Genomic DNA, 18083 nt, shown 5'->3' on the forward strand with positions numbered 1-18083 from the left:
GCAGCCTTCTAGGGTCCCCTCGAGGTGGTGGGTGGATCAGAGGGGCCAAAAGCTGCGTTTTCTTGATCAGCCTCTTATCCTTATTGGCCTCTTCTGTTAAGTCTCGATTGCTATAGACCTTGAAGGCCTCCTCTACCAAGGTTGACCGTGCGGTTTGTGGCCCAGCCTCAAGCTTTTGTTACTCTCTCCTGATATCAGGAGTGGCCTGGGTGATAAAATGCATGGCCAACAGTGTCCTCCCTTCTGCAGACTCAGGGTCTATATTGGTGTACTTCCTGAATGGCTCTGTCACCTGGCTCAGGAAGACTGCCAGGTTTTCATCTTTTTTCCTGTGTCACCTCTGGGATCTTATCATTTCCAGGCTTCACCATATATCTTTCATTCCTTCTGATAGATGAGTAATATAATGTCTCATCCTAGCCTGGCCTACACGATCTTCACTGTCCCGGTGTGGGTCATGTTCTGGGATTGCGTCCCCCCCGGCCTGATAAATTTGGCGGTGTGAATAGGTGACCAGTAGGCCATCTGTGTGTTCCCTGGCCTTTCTCGGTATATGCTCCTCTTCATCCGGGGTGCAACTGGGCCGGAATAACCATGATGTCCTGCCAGGTAAGAGAGAGTGTTAACCCCAGCCTGATGAATCTGTCAGGGTTCTCTGAGAACCTGCCAAACCTCTCCTTACAGATTCCTAAGTCCCCCATCGAGAAGGGGACATGCACTCTAGTAATCCCTCCGTTCCCATTAGCTACTTCCCAGAGGGGGTAAAGGCCTTGTGGGGCAAAAGTGGTGGCTAACTTTGAACCTGATCAGAGCCCCATTGGAGGAAACATGAGGGGCTCCGATTTTTGAGTTTCTGACTTGACAGGGAAAGGTGGGGGTCTGGGAGTTGAAGAAGATGGTGAAGGGGGAGAAGAAAGGGGGGCCTGAGAAGGAGGTTCAGTACGTCGATGGCAGGTCCGCGGTTGAAAGAAGGGGTCTTTGAGAACGCCTGGCTCTGAATCTTTTGGGGGCAACACAGGAAGAGAGGCTACATGTAAACACCAGGAATCCCTCAGTCTGGAGTCTACACGTATGGGCCTACACATATAGGACCTCTCCCCATTTTTAAGACTGCTTACAAAATAGGTCCAGTTGTAAAAATGGTGTTAAATTTAAGGGATCCATTCCGTGGCCGCTTCTCCTGGTCACCCAAGGTACACGGGAACCAGGCTGTGTTGCAAGAGAAAATCAGCTTATTTCTTTACTGTCTCCAATTGTTAAGAATGCAACCCAGAGGAGAATCTCGGGATTCCCTGGGCATTTCCCATGTTTACATATAAATCTGGAAGCTAACAACTAGAGATCCTGGGGGCCGGATGGAGTCGGGGTCCAGTGTAACGACAAAGGGGACCACAGAATTCCCTCCCCAGAGTTAGCGACACAGACAAGGAGTCTCCAGGATGAAGGGGATGGGAGTGTAGGTAATGAGGACCAAGGGAGAGGACAGGAGAGGAGGGACAGAAAAGACTGAAAAAAAAAGAGAGATTGCCTTCTCAGCCTGCCCCCCGAGGGTGTCTACTCGGGCACCAGCCTATGTATTTCCAGAAAGGGCCAGTGCAGGAAGGAGCACCCTGTCCAACGCCCACCAGGGTGATCAAGCCCCGAAACCAGCCAGTTGTACATCGTCTGCGGGTCGCCAACCCACAGGTGGGACTCTCACCCACACATACACCAGTATATAGAAATCTGCCGCTTCAGCCTGTTCCCAATGAGACTTCTCTTGGCAGAGGAAAAGAAAGGTGAGAATATTGGGAGGATCGGACGTCCAGCCACTACATGATAGGAGGACTGAACCTCTGTCACTCTCATGTATCTCCCATCAGGGAAGGCCCACTGGACCAAAGTCTGCTTGGTGTGAGGCGTGCCTCTCCCACCTCTGCTTGTGACCTGTCAAGGTGAGCTGTTGCCGGCCAGAGGGAGCAGGTCTCACAAGCTGAGAACAGTGATGCTGTGGCTGGCCGACGTCCACTCTCTCGGGAGGATAAGACAGAGAAGTAGGAGAGGACAGAGAAAGAAGTAGAGAGATTTCAGGAAAGGGAAAGTGGTGAGGGAAAAAGGACAAAGGGGAGGGGGAAAGCGTCACCTGAATGAGGGTACCGAGGCCCTCAGGGGCCAGGAAGGCAGACTTACCAAACGTGGTGACGCTGAAACAAGAGGTTCAGGTGGCCGCCTGTCACCCACTGGGAAGCTGCATTCGGTGGTCGGTGGTCCCGGAGGTGCCCAGATCCCCTCCCGGGAATGGGAGAATGTCCCGGCAGAGTCACAACGAAGTATGTTACAGACCAGGGTTCTTGGCCTCCTTAATCAATAGAAATTGATAAGAGGCCAGACGGGAAATTCAGGCAAGGCTTTACTGGGACTCGTGCTGCAGCAGGAGGGAGTGAGAACAAGTAACAGTTTCCCTTGCTCACTCCCTGAGCTGAGGCGAGCTGGTTCCTTGTATGGGGTGAAGGTAGGGGCGGGTCCAGGGGTCAGCTTAGGTGGTCTGCCCACCCCCTTGGTGATGCTGTGTGCAGGGCGCATGCGCAGTACCCTGCTTTTGCTCTGGGCATCTCAGAAGTGACAGTTGGGTTTTTGGTGTTTTGTACCTTGCTGTTCATAATTTGCCCCAACTGAGCATGCACAAGGTTATTGTTAGTCCCGAATAGATTCTTTGTATTCTGTTGCTGGAGGAGGCGTTTGTCCAGGTGCAGGCACTGCAGCAAAGGCTCCCAGGTCCCAGGCTATCTCAAGCTGATCTTGGCTGATTCTCTGTATTCACTTGTCTTTCCAGGTTTTAGAGGGGTGTTTTGCCCTGCAACCTCAATTATCTGATGGATGTAAGAACAGTCATTGATTTTGTTCAGCTTTTTTCTTATTTTAAGGACAGGAATGACGATTTCTAAGCTCTTTACTTGTCAGATCTGAAAACTGGAATCTATGTCTAAATTCATTTGAACCAATATGTGTGGAATATTAGTTTGAAGGATTGCCAAATTATTGGGATTTTTTGTGTTCCCACTTGTCTCAACTAACCTTGGATTGGGATACCAGCAATTTAAAGCTGCATCTCAGATTAAATGTAGCCACTGAAATGAAAATGCTTCTCAAAAAGGCTATGAGATAAAAATCCAAAATAATAAATTTTGGAGACAAATTTGTGTTAATGGACCACAATAATACCAGTGAAAGCAACTGCAGAGTATAACAATAATCTAAGCATTTGAAAGAAAAGATTTAGAACATTTTATCTATTATGAATGCCATGAATAAGCAGAACAAGTAAGAGATTGATTCTATTCAAGACTTTTATCCCAGATTTTGAACAAGGCCCTCTAGCTCTCATGATCAAATGTCTCATTCAAAGCAGAGGCTCTGAACTAACGGCCCCAAAGCTGAACTAGGCTTTTTGACATACATACATTGTTTTTGAAAAAGGAATGGGCTGCTGACATTTAATGATTTGGCAATTTCACTAGAAAATGTGGGTGTGCTAGAAATACTGGCCGATGTCGCCCACTGATAGCCCTCTGCAGAAGTAGCACAGAAGTTACCCCCTCCAATTTGCCACAGATGTCTCCAGGTAATCTCACCTGTGTCTATAGCTGAGGCTTCCAACCATCTGAGTTTGTCTTCTCAAGCAATTTATCAAAAGTTGGGAGAAAAAAAAAATTCGAGTAGATCTTTTATAGAACCTGGAAGTCTAGAAATAGAAATTCAGGATGCTGTTTACATTTCAATAACATGTTGATTCAATTCACTTTCTCCATGGATGATTTATGATAAACGACTTAATTAGTCAACAAACAAGTACATGTGAAGGTATTTCCATCATTTTTTGGATCTTTGTAACTTGGGGCTGTTGAAAACAACCACCTTTTCCAAATTATCTCCATGTCTTTTTGTTCCATGTCAACTCACTCCATTTTGCAAGAAGCCTAAATAGCTTCTGTTAAGTCCATTTTGTAGAATTCATATTCTGATTCAAGATGTGGTCATTCCTAACACTATGTGGTTTGTTTTGGAAGTACTTAAAAAGAAAACATTTAGTTAGAGATTTTGAACTTAAAGTTACATAACCTTGACAATTTTCCTAGTCTCCATAGCGCATACCCACCAATATACTTTTGCCCAAGGATAACACCTAGTTAATAGTTTTTTGTTTCCCATCTGCATCCCGTGTGGTTGCGTGCACACACACACGCACACAGAAACATATATGAATATGTACATACAAAATCTATACACATATATATACACACACACAAAGCTAAATATGTTTGTATATACACACATACATACACTTATATATACATCTGTTTACTGCATTTTCCTTATTTGCACGTGTGGATTCATATTATGCATACTTTTCATACTTTGATTTTATTCTTTTCAATGGCTGTATAATATTCATTTGTGGCCATTTCTGTTGTTTCCAGTTGCTTCTCTTTTGTGTTTGTTTTCTGTTTTGTTATTAAAAATCGTACCACTGACATACTTTGCTGATTATATCATTTCCAACTTTTACAATTAATGATGGAAATCCCTAGAAGTAGTACTCTGCATCAAAGAGTACCTATATTTAATATTTTGCAACACATTGCCAATGTGTACCCCCAACAAATTAGCACCAACTCTATTTTCCTTGAATCTTTGTCTTTACTAAGTACTCCTGAAATTTAACGTTCTCTATTCTGATTTTCATCTCTACAATGAGTTCAGTTATATACTTTTTTGTATGTATTCTGCATATCTATCTTTGTTTTTCTGTGAAATTCTTGTTCATATATTACATGTGAATATCTGGATTTCAAAATCTAATTTGGTTATTAGCCTTCAAAAAATGTCATTTCTCAGCATAGTTTTCATTGGAGTTTCTAGAAAAGAAACTTGATAATCCTTGTTGCTTATTCAAGTGCCAAGTGTCCAGGGAGTGTTAAACTTGACAACTGCTGCCTGATTGAGATGCCATGTGATATTTCTCTGGGAGCAAAGTTTTTCTCAATATGCCACAGCTATAGGCCCCTGTGCCTTGTGATATCTCATAGTCAAAGGTGAAACCAAGGGTTAATAACTATAAAGAGTAAACTGTTCACACCCTTCTCTTATTAGACATGGTAATTACCTAGTATCAGGCTGAAAGAGAGAAACAGTGGAGAGTAGTGGGCAGATACTCTAAATCAAAGCCTTCCATAAACCTGAGACTGTTGTGAAGTTCACTCAATTAGCATTTATTGAATCCCTATTGTTAGTAGTCCATCGACTAATTAATTTTTTTTGTAAACTGTACATTGAATTAAAAATTCCTTGTATTAACTTATATAATATTGTATATCAACTATACTCCAATAAAAAAAATATGTGTGATTTTGGCTCTCAGGCATAGTGTGCCATGGGTAAAGACTGAAACGAAAAGATAGACTTAGGATTCTAACCTGAAGAACCCTGTTGAATGGACCTTATCTGATCACAAAGAGTTTGGTGTGCAAGAGGGGAGAGCATATTCAGTGTGTGAGAAATGGGATGAAAATGATGTTTTTGTCATTCTCCTGATCAGGTGCCCAGTGGAAAAGTTACTGGTAAGTTCCAGTAACTTTTTGCTACCCAGCTGTAGTGTCAGAGGCCCTGCTCTCATAACTTCTCCTCCAGCTCAACTCTGTGCATGTGATTTCCCACAGTATTCAAAGGCGGAAAGGCATCCCGTGACTGCATTGGAGAAAATGATGGAGTCAAGTTTTGCCGGCCCCCAGTCATTCCCAGAGGTCCCTTCTCCCAACAGAGGAAGCCAATCTGTCAAACACCACAGGTACAGGTAGCTAATCATGGTGGGAATGGGTGCGTTGACACAATGTATTACACTGGACAACACATGCCGAGGAATGACAACATTATTCAGGAGAGATGATCGTTCTTGCTTCTCCTGTAGTTCCCCATGCAGTGGATGCTCAAGCAGCTCCTAGCAGGCAAAGCAAAGATACCAGCAGGCAGCAATGCCCCTAAAGGAACTATTAACAACACCCATCAAGTCTGCAGACACAGACCAGTGAATGACACAATTGCAATCTGAAAAACTATTAAAAACATGATTTTTCCTAGCCTGCCCTTATCACTGTCTGCAAATTTAATGACTAATTCTTCCCTAGGCAGCTGATAGGACATGGTTCTCACACAAAAAAAACTTTCCAGGGGGAAGAAGCCTGGCAAATCTTCTCCTTTGGTTTATTAGATCTTCCATTATCAATGGAATGGGACTTTTTTTTTTTTTTTTTTAACAAGCTGACTGTAAAAATTGGCTCTTTGGGGGAGAAAGCCGAAAATAAAGTTATCTTATAAAAGTTTTACAGCATTCTGAGGCAGAGCAAATTCTTCAGCATCTTCTAGTCATATGCTGTGTTTATACATAAGGAATCTGGAGCTCCAAAAATTGAAAGTTTTGTTCTAAAGTGCCAACATTTGATACTTGCTAGAACAGACATTATGTTTATGTGCATCCAAAAGTATTCATATGTCGTCAGTCTTTGTGGAAGTTGTCCAAAGATTTAAGCTTCCTTTTCTTAGTGAGAGGTACAGTATTTTAAAATTTCTTAATTATGAAGAGATTAAAAAATTTTTTAATGGAAAAGGTAAAAAATAACAATTGCTCCCAGCAATGGAAGATAAATGTTGTTGACCCTTGGTTTTCATATATGTAGGCAATATTTTGAAAACCACTGTGAGAGAAATATGCATTATTCAAGGAAACTAACTTCTCCCTCACCTTTCAGGGAGTCCCTAAAAAAGAGTTCCTTGATGCTGGCCACATTTACTATGAGGTTTTCACGTCACTCTTGATACTAATCATTAGTACTTGATGGTGATTTTTATTCTTAATCTACATGGGTAGAGACTGAGGTACCAAGGGTTTGCTAAGTTAAAAAAAAAAAAGAAAAAAAGGTTTAAATATTTTCAACACAGGATGAAATATGTTTGGCTACTGGATAATTGCTTTAGTTATTAACTACAATTTTTGGTTTATATCAATTGGGGCATTTACAAATATTTCCCTGTGAAAAGATTACTTCAGTTAAGTGGACCTAGTGGACATTCTTCAATTACGGAATTAAGTACAAAATTATTGGCCTTTTAGAAGATGTTTTTTTTTTCCAAAAGAGCATTTTCCTCTGCTGATTGTAATACACGTTAAAGTGGTATTCCATTCAGTCAAGGAAAATAATTAAGTATAATATTAAGTACTATATTGTCATACATGTTTTAAAGTTCATATGATAAGTAGTTAGAGCTTCTAATGTATTTGACCTGCAAATACCCTACCCCTACTTTTGTCTGTTGATATACCTCCTCCTAAACTTGGTTTCTACTATGGTTTCTAGGAATCACTCACAGATCAAATAAGGAAGGCTCTAAGAGACCTTCTTTTTTATTTGGTTCAATGACATTGCAGTATTTGTTGGCATACATTGCGTCCTGATAGATAGGCGAGGGTTGATTTATAAAGTGCTTTTAGAACTTTGTAAATTATAGTTCAATATATCATAGCTTTTGTTTTGTAAAACATGCAGTAGACTTAAACGTTTTCGTGATTGATAACCTAGTCACTGATTTATACATCCTGCAAACTGCTGGGTAACTTCCTGAATGCCATTGGGTCAGAAAGCTTGAATAGTTGATTGATCAATAGGTATAGAACTGTTTTTTAAGATGGGTTACTAGCTCATACTGGTAGACTTTTTTGTTGCGACATTTTGGCTAGCTATGAATAATTCATTTCTTTTGTGCACTGCAAATATGACTCATTTGGATAACTCATTTATGAAACAAAGCTGTTAATTCAAAGCCATTATTTCTCATGTTTAGTCCAAAAAAAAACAACCCTCTTTCTTTTCAAAGAAGAAATCTATTATGTCATGTTATACTTATTACATTATATTTTGGCAATATAACTCATTTATAGACAGCACGTGTAGGTTTTTTAAGATGAAATAAGTCCAGGGTTTTCAGTGATTAGTATGAGCCTTTGAGTTGTCAGTTTGGGCAGAGGAATCAAGGGAATTTACTTTGTTGAGCAGCTACTAAGTGCCAGACTCCCTGCTAAGCACTTTACATACTTTCTCTCTTTAATCCCCATAGCAATACTATGAAAATACCTAAACAAGTGCTAATACCTTTATTTGCATCTCTTCCACCCATCTCTAGGCTTTACCTTTTTCTGCCTTGCCTTGTGCACTAAGAGGGCAGCAGGCTCACTTGCCTTTGGGCTTCTGTTGGTTTCTTGCGATGCACAGGCAAGCTATGGGAGGGCAGAGGCCAGTGAGGTCCTAGCACTTCTGCCCCCTCCCTGCCTGGTTGCCTCAGCTACAGCCCTCTTTCTGGCACTAGCCAAGAGGTCCTCTTCTTACAAGCCCTTTCTCTCTTCAATCAGGTAACAGCTCCTTCCCCTTGTCCTTTCAGTTACAGGGATGCTAACAGCTTCCCACTGTTACCAGCCCTTATGTACAGTAGTATCCTGTATTTGTTTTTCTCAAACAGTGAACACACTTTTGCAAATAGCAAAATCTTCCCAAATGACTCAGTATAGAGTGCCATCTATTTCCCCCCAGGACTCTGACTGATACAAGTACTTTCCCCAGTATCATACAGACCTGATGCAGCTATTTCTAGCATCCAAGCCTGAGTACCCTGTGGACTCCACAATTGCCACTGGATGGTATAGATAGAAGCTGGAAGGGAGGGAAACAAATTAGTTATTATAGAGCTCCTTAAACTCGTTGGCTTAGTGACCTACCTAGAGGTCCCTTGTTGTTAGGCATGTTAGGACTCAACACACAACCCAGAAATATTATGATGAAGAACGAAGTTGTAATAACGTTGCCAGGTATGATCTGGTGTTTGCACAAACTCAGGAAGTTAATGTTGGGCTTGACGAATATGACGTTATAAAGTGTGATCATTTCGCCTTGCCCAAACCAGGAAGGTGGCTACTAGCGCTCATTTGTCGGGTTCTCAAATTCTGACCTTAAATAATATTTGAGAAGTTTTGTATTTATTAAGTGGAAAAAACAGTAATGTTGGTGGGGTGAAAACTTACAGAACTCCAAATAATGTAGTAATATGAGTAAAATTCATTTGGGGGACTGGTTCCTTTAGAACTCTATTGAAATTTTGAAAATGTTTTTGCTGTGTCTGTGTGTGGTTTTATTGCTATTCTCAGAGCGAAATGAGTAGGAACACAAAAATTCTAAGTTCCCTTATTGGCATCTCATGGAATGTCTGCACAGGAACAAAGTTATCACAGTTCACATGCTAGTGGGGTGGACAGAGGAATGGATATGGAATAAGTAATGCGTCAAATTAGTAACTGACTTCTGTAAAGAGTCTAGTTCTTTGTCTAACGTGATCTATGTAGGGATCTTACCTGAGGTATATCCCGTTTATGCCTTGCCCTTTGATGGCATCTGGCACGGTTATTTGGCTATTTGGATGTATGAGGCAAGCAAAATATACGATCAGATGTTTATTTAAAGCAGACTCAAAGGGTTATTATGGGATTATATAAAATCATGTGTGTGAAACTTGTGAAAACTGTAAAGCACTATAGAATTGAAAGAATCTTTCATTCAATAAAAAAAAAGCTAAAGCAAACTCAAAAGAAAAATAATTTAGGTTCTCAGGATTTACGAAAATTTGAGACAGTGAACGGCAAAAGTAACATATATATTAAGGAGGGAAAGGCAATTAAAATAAGGTTTGTTTATTCTAACACAAGTGAAATTTTCCCCATAAAGCCCTTAAGGCTTCTTGGGTTTAGTTCTTGGCAGTGTTTAATAACAAGGCCATTTTTATTTCTATTAAAGGCACTTTTTTTTTTTTTTTTTTTGTGGTACGCGGGCCTCCCACTGCTGTGGCCTCTCCCGTTGCGGAGCACAGGCTCCGGACGCGCAGGCTCAGCGGCCACGGCTCACGGGCCCAGCCGCTCCGCGGCATGTGGGATCTTCCCGGACCGGGGCACGAACCCGTGTCCCCTGCATCGGCAGGTGGACTCTCAACCACTGCGCCACCAGGGAAGCCCTAAAGGCACTTTTGTAGCTTGGATAATGAGGGACAGTGGGAACCAGGAGCTGGAGAATTCCTCAAGCGCACCTCTTTGGCTGGAAAGCTGGTGTTATTTTAGTCCATTGTGCTCCAGACTGGAAAGCCAGAAACACAGGAACTGGAACTTCTTTTCTTCTCAGTCTCTCCAAAGATAAAATGGATTCAGCAACTTTCAATCCCTCCCAACAGATATCCTACAGGCGTGGATGGAGCCTGACCTAGAACTTTGAGGATCTAGGGTGGAAATGCAGTGCTTGAAAAGTTTCAGCAGCCACCTGTGAGGTTATTGCTATGATCAATTTGTTTGTTGGTTTTCTTTCCACCAGCAGGACTCTCTCCTCTTGCTGCAGCCCAGGGCAAAGGAGTGGTATGCTCCATAGGAATGCCTTCAGAAGGACACCCCCCTCACCCCGAAGTAGGTTGGGCGGAATCGTGGGACCAGCATATCAGCAACTCGAGGAATCAAGGATCCCAGACCAGGATACGATACCTTGCCAAGGGTAGGTCTTAAAAGCAATGGAATTTAGGGAGGGTGTTATGAATGATATAGTTTTAAATTGAGTTATTATGTTCCTTGGGGTTTTATTCACTGATTTCATCATTATTTGGCTATTTATGCTTGTTTCCACCTTTGTTCCACAAAAGAATAACTTTAAAAAACAGATACGATGGAAATAGATATTAGGGAAATGTTAGATGGAAAAGATATATAGCATTAAGAAGACAGTTAAGTGTAAAGACATCTAGACACTATGTTGTTATTGCAGTTGCTAAACTAACTGGGAATGTGTCTTTGATTTTAAAACATAGATTTCTTAGGACAACTAAAGTGTTCCTTCATCCTTAGGTTTGGGGGAAAAAAAGTGCTTAATTCTCTAATCACTATTGTGGACAATACCGTAACAATAACCTGTAACATATATATAGCATCTGCTCCATCGAGCATTCTTGAACAAGTCTCAGTCAGTGTTGACAGAGTATTGTCAAGGCACAAATAGCTGAACTCAGATCTCTAGTTTCATTCACAGTGCAGGCATGGAAAAATTGGCTTTGGACTCCATGGCTGTTGCTCATCCTTGCAGTGTAAAAAGTGTCCCTTCCTCTCAGTGGACACAGACCCTCACAGGGCTCATAGCATGGTGAGTGGAGTGTAGAACGAATTTTAGCCACCACTCACCTAACCGACATAAGCTGTTCAACCAAGTATGGCAGCCCTTATCGAAACTGACTGAATTTCAAATCTCATCTTTGCCCCTTACTACTTGTATGAATTTGAGAAAGTTTCATCATCTGAGCTTATGTTTTCTCGTCTATAAATTGAACAAAATAATACCAGCTTTCCTGAGGGTTGTTGGGCAGATTAAAAAGAAATTACATGTGTCAAAAGCTTGTACCTGACACATGGTATACAGAGAAGGGGAACTTGTAGCTATTGTCACAGGAACCATTATTCTTATTAATGTCAAGAGCAGTGCAATCAGGCTTTACTCCAGAAATTCCAAGAATCCATTTCCTCACTCAAGCCAGGTTCTTGTTGCATCTAGTTTTTCTCTCTCTGAATCAGCCAGGCTAGGTTTCTTTGCTGCTTTGGTCTGGGTGATTTTTCCACCCTGTCTGTAGCAAGTTAAAAGCCAAAGCAGGTTTGAGGTCTGTCCCAGACTCTTACCTTTGTCTTTTCTTCTGGGTGATAGGTATGCAACAATGCCATGTCTGACGAATCTCAGCAACAGATTTCTGTAGGAAGACTAGAAGATAGGAAATAAATAGGCTGTGTCTGGATTTTGTAATTTTGAAGCAATTCCAAATAGACTGTAAAATATATTTGGTAAGATCTGAGGTGAGATTTACATATCCAACATAACAGCTAAGGTTTCCAAAATGTATAATGCAAGTCAAGGAGTAGTTTGCATTTCTCTTTGCCTTATATCTGGAAAAGGGGCTTGCATTTAGCCTATAATTAATCATGTTTCACAATTACTTTTCTTCTGAAATCACTAATAATGTCTGTTACTTAGGTTCCTTTTTTTTTCCCCCCTGGGGTGAACGTTGGAGTGAGAATGAGTGAGGTGAAATCAAGTTAGAGATTTTTGTGAGTGGAGAGAGAACCCAGCCCCTGCTGTCTTTCTTCTGTTGGGCACTGTTATGGCTATTGTTTTGTTTTGGTTCAATCATCATTGGGTTTGGAATATTCTCTCCAATTGGCTAGCCACCTGTATTTTCCTATGTGATATGCACCTGATGTTGAGAAATGGTGGCTCTAAGTCACTGTGTGCTCAGCACAGTGAGTCTCAAGGAGCAATCTCATTCTCAATTCTTGACAACAGCTATTTCCCACTCCTGGGGGACTGACCGTCTCTCCGGTCTGGAAATGGGATTGGTAATAGAATTTCACAGCTAAAGGCCCTCTTCAAATCTGGCCCTAGCCTGGAGGGGGAGTGAATGAATTTATAAGAGCCATCTTCTGCTTGTTTATCAAGCAAATCTGGCCCTAGCCTGGAGGGGGAGTGAATGAATTTATAAGAGCCATCTTCTGCTTGTTTATCAAGCATGTGGGTGCTGTCTGCTAGTTAGATTTCCGGTGTATATGATATCTCTCCTTGACACTAACTTCAACCCAGCTTGAACCCAGTGCCTGACTTAGTGAAGCTTGAGGAGGGAATCAGGTAGAAAGGAGCTTCTTCAAGAGCCTTTCCCCTGATCAGTGGATTGATGACAGCCATGGCAGTGGCTCACAGAGCTGTGAACTGGGTTATGTCAGGCAAATCAAACTAATGGAATCATGTACTAGACAGAAGGAGATGGAATCACGAAAGTTAGATTGCTACCTTCAAAGTAGAAGGGCTCGAAACATACCGATTATCCACCTCACTTAAATAGCAACTTTACAAACTTGCATTCAGTTATTCTTCAGGAAGTGTACAGATGAACACACTAAAGAAGACAGCAGAATTTAAATGGCTAACCCAAGGTGGGATAGCCCACGTAAAAGAAGTGGATTGAATACCGGCCTTTCTGACTAAATAAACCACTAAACCAGGAAAGGAATGTGAAGAAAAATCACAGTCATGGATGGTGATGTGTAAATGGAATCTCTAATTGTATGGCTCCAGAGGGAGAAGTAGATTCCTTCAATTTAGTCAGTTCATTTCTAATTCCATATGCACCAAGAACTAGGTCTTGGAGTCCTCTGGGGAAACACTGATTTCTTGGCCTGACCCCTGAATTACTGGGAATCAAACCAAATGACTAACTGTTGAAATCTTCCCTCTTTAAAAGGATGCTTTGACTCACATAGTTACAGAGGAAATGTACTTGTGATTACTTTGTTGAGGGATTGGAGGAAAGGCAGTACAAACCGGTCCAAACTGGTGTTTTACAGTCAATGAATGACAAGCTCATGGATCAAACGTGTGACAGAGTCGTTGCCTCTGAAGGGATACAGAACTCTGAGTATCTTCTAATCAAGAATCATACCTAGAAATGTAACTCTCACTTAAACTTCTGGAGAGTAGTATCACCTCCTAATCAAAGACCAGTGCTAGGACACTTACAGCAACTCTAGGAAGGAAGGGGGGACTAGTAGTGTGCCTGTACTGGAATAGTGAAGAGGCATTACTTCAGGGAGTCCTCAGAGCAGTCCCTCTAGATCCATATTGCTACCTGATGGTTTTAATTAATGAGAGAATTAAGGTAAGGCTGCTGTGTTTGTCTGACATTCCAGAGCATGTAATGGTGGTGAGACTTGAAATCCTCTCTGATCCAAAACACAATCACATTTTTGGAGACTTCTAATTGTTTCAAGTGCATCTTGTTAGGGCAGCATTTTAGATTTCAGTTGTTGCCAGCGTGTGATCCATACCTGGCTTGTGAGATGATGTGGTGTAAGTCAACTCCTTCAGTCAGCACGCAGGCATATTAGAGGACTGCTCCAAGTTTGGCTTGAATTGCCTTTGATTACTTCTTAGTCGTGTGTTTTGCCGAAAGACTTACTTTCACTTTCAAGGTCGGAGGATTTGTTGGCAAAATAACCACTCAACACTTAATTAAGTAAGAAATAAGAAAGCTTATTACGTTAGTTATAGCACAGAGATAAGCAAAATAGTAAGAAATAAATGTATTGACAATCACCAAATTGGGGAAGCACCTACATCCAGATGCAAGCAACGCTGTGAAGTCCCTTGAACAGCAATTTGGAGTCCCAGTTGGAAGGTCCCGGGCGGTGTGTCCACTCCATGGATGAGAGTTCAGAGTGCAGCTCGAAGGAGTCCTGCTTTTAATGCCAAGCCGCAAGCTGATAATCATCAGCTTACGTGCAAATATGCAGCTCTGGCTGTTATCATAAATGCTCTGATCTCTAGTCGTAAGTCTCAGAATGTTCACTGATTCCCCGGGATTTGGCCAGATTCCCAAGGCCCAGGAAGCTTCGTGACTTACTCCCTTCCTTATCTGTTGGTTCCCAAGACTTGTTAGCACCGTTTCTGCTGACCTGCATGTAGTCCAGCAGTTCGGTATGTAGCTCCTTTCAGGGTCTTTGTTTAGTCAAAGGCCTATTGTTGCCTCTGAAGCCTGAACAAGACTATTAATTTTTTCAACATCATGTCACATTGTGGACTTGCTGAAGCGTCAACAATTGACTGAATCCTCTAAGATATTTACACCTTTATCCATCATTTTTACAAATAATGTTTAGATCCAGGTATTAAGAATTGGCACCATCACCATCACATTTCAACCTGTTAGATTCTACTCACTGATACACTCTGATGATGATCCATGTGAAAGACGATTTTATCCTCATTCAATTTCTGTGCCATTGGTGAATCTGATAGCAGACATCTGTATCTTCGTACACACTAATGGTGCTAAGGAAAGAACACAAAAGCCTGCAATTTGTCCCTTCTTGTTGAAATTGATTCATTGATCAGAAACTTTAGGTTCAGATTTTCAGTCATAGAACACTAAGGAGAAAGTTGTTGAGGTCCCCCAGGGAATTTCTTTGTACGTGGCTTTATAATTTGCGCAGGTAAAGATTTTACATCTCAAAAAAGGTTTGAGAGGCCCACTCATTTCTGGCTTTGATAGTAACAATGAAAATAAGACAACGTGGGTTTAACTTCTTCCTCTGCTGCTTACCAAGGGTGTAATTTGGGGCAAGCCCTTTGGGTATTCCTTAGTCCAGTTTATTTATCCATTACGTGGTAATAAATAAACCACACCGTTTTGTTTTTTTTTAAACCAATGGAGGTAATTAGAGGTGAAAGTGCTTTTTGAAAGCTCTATGTGAATGTTTGTTAGCTCGTGTTGTTAACTGGGATATTAAGGGAGTGTTTACCTTGAAGATCTGTTCATGTATTCCTGAGTCCGTTCCATCAAAATTTATCGATTGCCAACTCCGTACTAGGCTCAGTAAGAGAGGGTAGAACACAATAATACCTAAGTTTGTTCCCCATCTTTTCACACTGTCTGGCAGAAAGACAGATCTCTAAATTGCTCCCATCTTGTCTTTACAGTAAAGGTTTCTAATATTTAGTATGCAACACACTTCATTGCAATTATTCTTTCCATGTATAAACATGATTTGTATTTACATTATAATGTAAGACAAGGGGAATGAGATTAATTATATTGAGGATGAACGTGTTTAGATTATGCTTAAAGTTTAAGGTTAAAATTGAGGAAAAATAATTGAGAAATAGAGTAAATACTACTGTTCAAGTCCCCAGACTACATTTCCGTGAACCCACGATATCCCTGCCTCACTTTTTGGCACTGGAAAGTTCAGAGGCAATGGAAAATTCACTAGCTCTGAACAAGCAAGAGGGGGCCAGCCAGATTCTGGCATATTTAAAGCACTTGGAACAGCACGATGGCGTCCTCAACAAGCCATTACCATGCACCCATGAACTACCTTACCTGGCTCCAGAAACCATGTGAGGAACGTTACTAGCTTGGTCGAGGCCCTATGGAACTCACTTCATGTTCATCTTGGGCAGACAGAGGAACTATATGCCTCTCATCCCATCTTTTAGGCTCAGCAAACTGGCAGTGAGGCAGTTCCTAAAGAGCAGAGTGCCAGTGGAAATTGGATTTGGTCCCCCTAAAGTCAGTGTGAAGCAGAGAAACTCAGGACTGTAGTACCTTGATGCTTAATATTGGGCTTCCTGATTGCCTCCACCTAGGGTGGCCACAAGGAGTCTACACTGGACTAAACCAGGGCTGAGAGGGTGGTCAGGTTGATGGAATGGAGTAATGCCGTTATGGGTTTCCTGTTTGTCACTACGGAAGGGCCACACTTACCTGCTCAATCCCCATTTACTTTGTATTCTAGGATAGAGGTCAGGAAGACTATATCCCACCTGCCTATACAGCTGTGGTGTGTTGAAAGATCCCTGGACTTAAAGTAAGAAGATCTGGGTTTGAGTCTCAGTCTGTCACTTATTTTCTGTGTGACCTTGGGCAAGTCACTTCACCTATCTGAGCTTCAGTTAACTTCTCTGTTTAACTGGGAACATAGTATCCGTCTCATGGGGTTGCTGTGAGAATTCAGTGAGATGGTGCATGTGGAAAGTGCTTTGTTGACTGAATAGTGCTCTCAAGAAGCTGGGAAGAGCGCAGAATACATAACACTACGTTTCTTTTTCAGGTATTCATCCAGTGGTTTAACAACCCAACAAAATGCATCAATAAATATGCAACTGCCTTCCAGAGAGACAAACTCCTATTCTAATAGCTTGGATCAAACGGACCTGATGGGATATTCATCCCCAAGGGCCAGTTCCGTGCCCATCATCCCCTCAGTGGGTCTAGAGGAAACCTGCATGCAAATGCCAGGGATTTCTGAAGTCAAAAGCATCAAATGGTGCAAAAACTCCTACTCTGCTGATATTGTCAATGTGAGTATTCCAGTCAGCGATTGTCTTATAGCAGAACAACAAGAAGTGAAAATATTGCTAGAAACTGTCCAGGAGCAGATCCGAATTCTGACTGGTGCCAGGCGGTCAGAAGACTACGAACTGGCCAGCGTAGAAACCGAGGACAGTGCGAGTGAAAACACAGCCTTTCTCCCCCTGAGTTCCACAGCCAAATCAGAACGAGAGGCCCAATTTGTCTTAAGAAATGAAATACAAAGAGACCCTGCATTGACCAAGTGACCTGAGATGTAAGAATCTGTGCATTCTATGCTTTGCTCAACAAACAGGAAAGAGAGGAGATTAAATACAAATTATTTATATGCATTAATTTAAGAGCATCTACTTAGAAGAAACCAAATAGTCTATCGCCCTCATAGTGTTTTTTAACAAAATATTTTTTTAAAGGGAAAGAAACGTTTCAGGAGGGATAAAGCTTACCACTAAAGCTTTTGGGTAGAATTTTGAATACAATTTCATTTAGTCCCAACACTTTCCTCTTTGGCTCTTAGTAGATGTGGGCAATTCAGACTCTCAGCCCCACAGTGCCAGTGACGTCATAAAAAAGTGCTGGCAGTTACCCGGTTTCTAAGAGAAGAAATGTATCCCAAGGGTGGACATGCCAGTGAGCAGGTGGCCCTTGCCGTTTGGCTTGCCAATCCCAATCCCTAAACTTCTTTTCACTCGACAGCCTCATCACAGGTTATGTCACGTCAACAAATGTAGTGTTTTCTATTTACTTTTTGAAGAATGGCACAAAGACTCTGGAAGGAGAGGGACAGGAGACAGAGGGAGTCATGGGGCAATCTTAGCCACTCTTACGTGCCAGCTTCCTCTGAAATTTGAAGGCACAGAATCTCAGAGGGAGGTAAGAAATTATTACAGAAAAAGAGACAAAAGCATCACACTGTCGTGTCACTAAAATCATGCTAATAGCTAATAGAAATGTTTTCGTTTGAGATCGTTTAGGGGCTCCAAAGGAGCATTTCTCAGTGTGTGTGCGTGTGTGTCTGGGCTTGCTCACTCGAGCACCGGTATGCTGTATGCACATATGTTCATTGTGCGTAT

General features: G+C 41.7%; 1 protein-coding gene and 1 long non-coding RNA gene across 4 annotated transcripts in view; one reads left to right on the plus strand and one right to left on the minus strand.

The window, feature by feature from the left end:
* The window catches only part of NRG3 (neuregulin 3), a 1100783-nt gene that overhangs the window by 1082249 nt on the left and 451 nt on the right, over positions 1-18083 (plus strand). The window contains exons 7-10 of one of the 3 annotated variants that reach the window (XM_055081126.1): positions 5697-5824; positions 10434-10607; positions 16436-16507; positions 16751-17000. In XM_055081126.1, the coding sequence (XP_054937101.1) occupies positions 5697-5824; positions 10434-10607; positions 16436-16507; positions 16751-17000 (624 nt within the window). Of the gene's footprint in view, positions 1-5696; positions 5825-10433; positions 10608-16435; positions 16508-16750; positions 17259-18083 lie in introns of those variants that run through there. The other 2 variants (XM_028481630.1, XM_024132139.1) reach the window with 2 other exon arrangements.
* On the minus strand, positions 2529-14138 carry LOC112067106 (uncharacterized). The gene is made up of 4 exons (XR_002893079.2): positions 13967-14138; positions 11774-11852; positions 8658-8735; positions 2529-4048 (listed from the first exon to the last, which is right to left on the minus strand). It is a non-coding gene; the product is annotated as an uncharacterized lncRNA (long non-coding RNA).

The sequence above is a fragment of the Physeter macrocephalus genome, chromosome 20 (assembly GCF_002837175.3).
Source record: "Physeter macrocephalus isolate SW-GA chromosome 20, ASM283717v5, whole genome shotgun sequence".
Classification (NCBI taxonomy): domain Eukaryota; kingdom Metazoa; phylum Chordata; class Mammalia; order Artiodactyla; family Physeteridae; genus Physeter; species Physeter macrocephalus.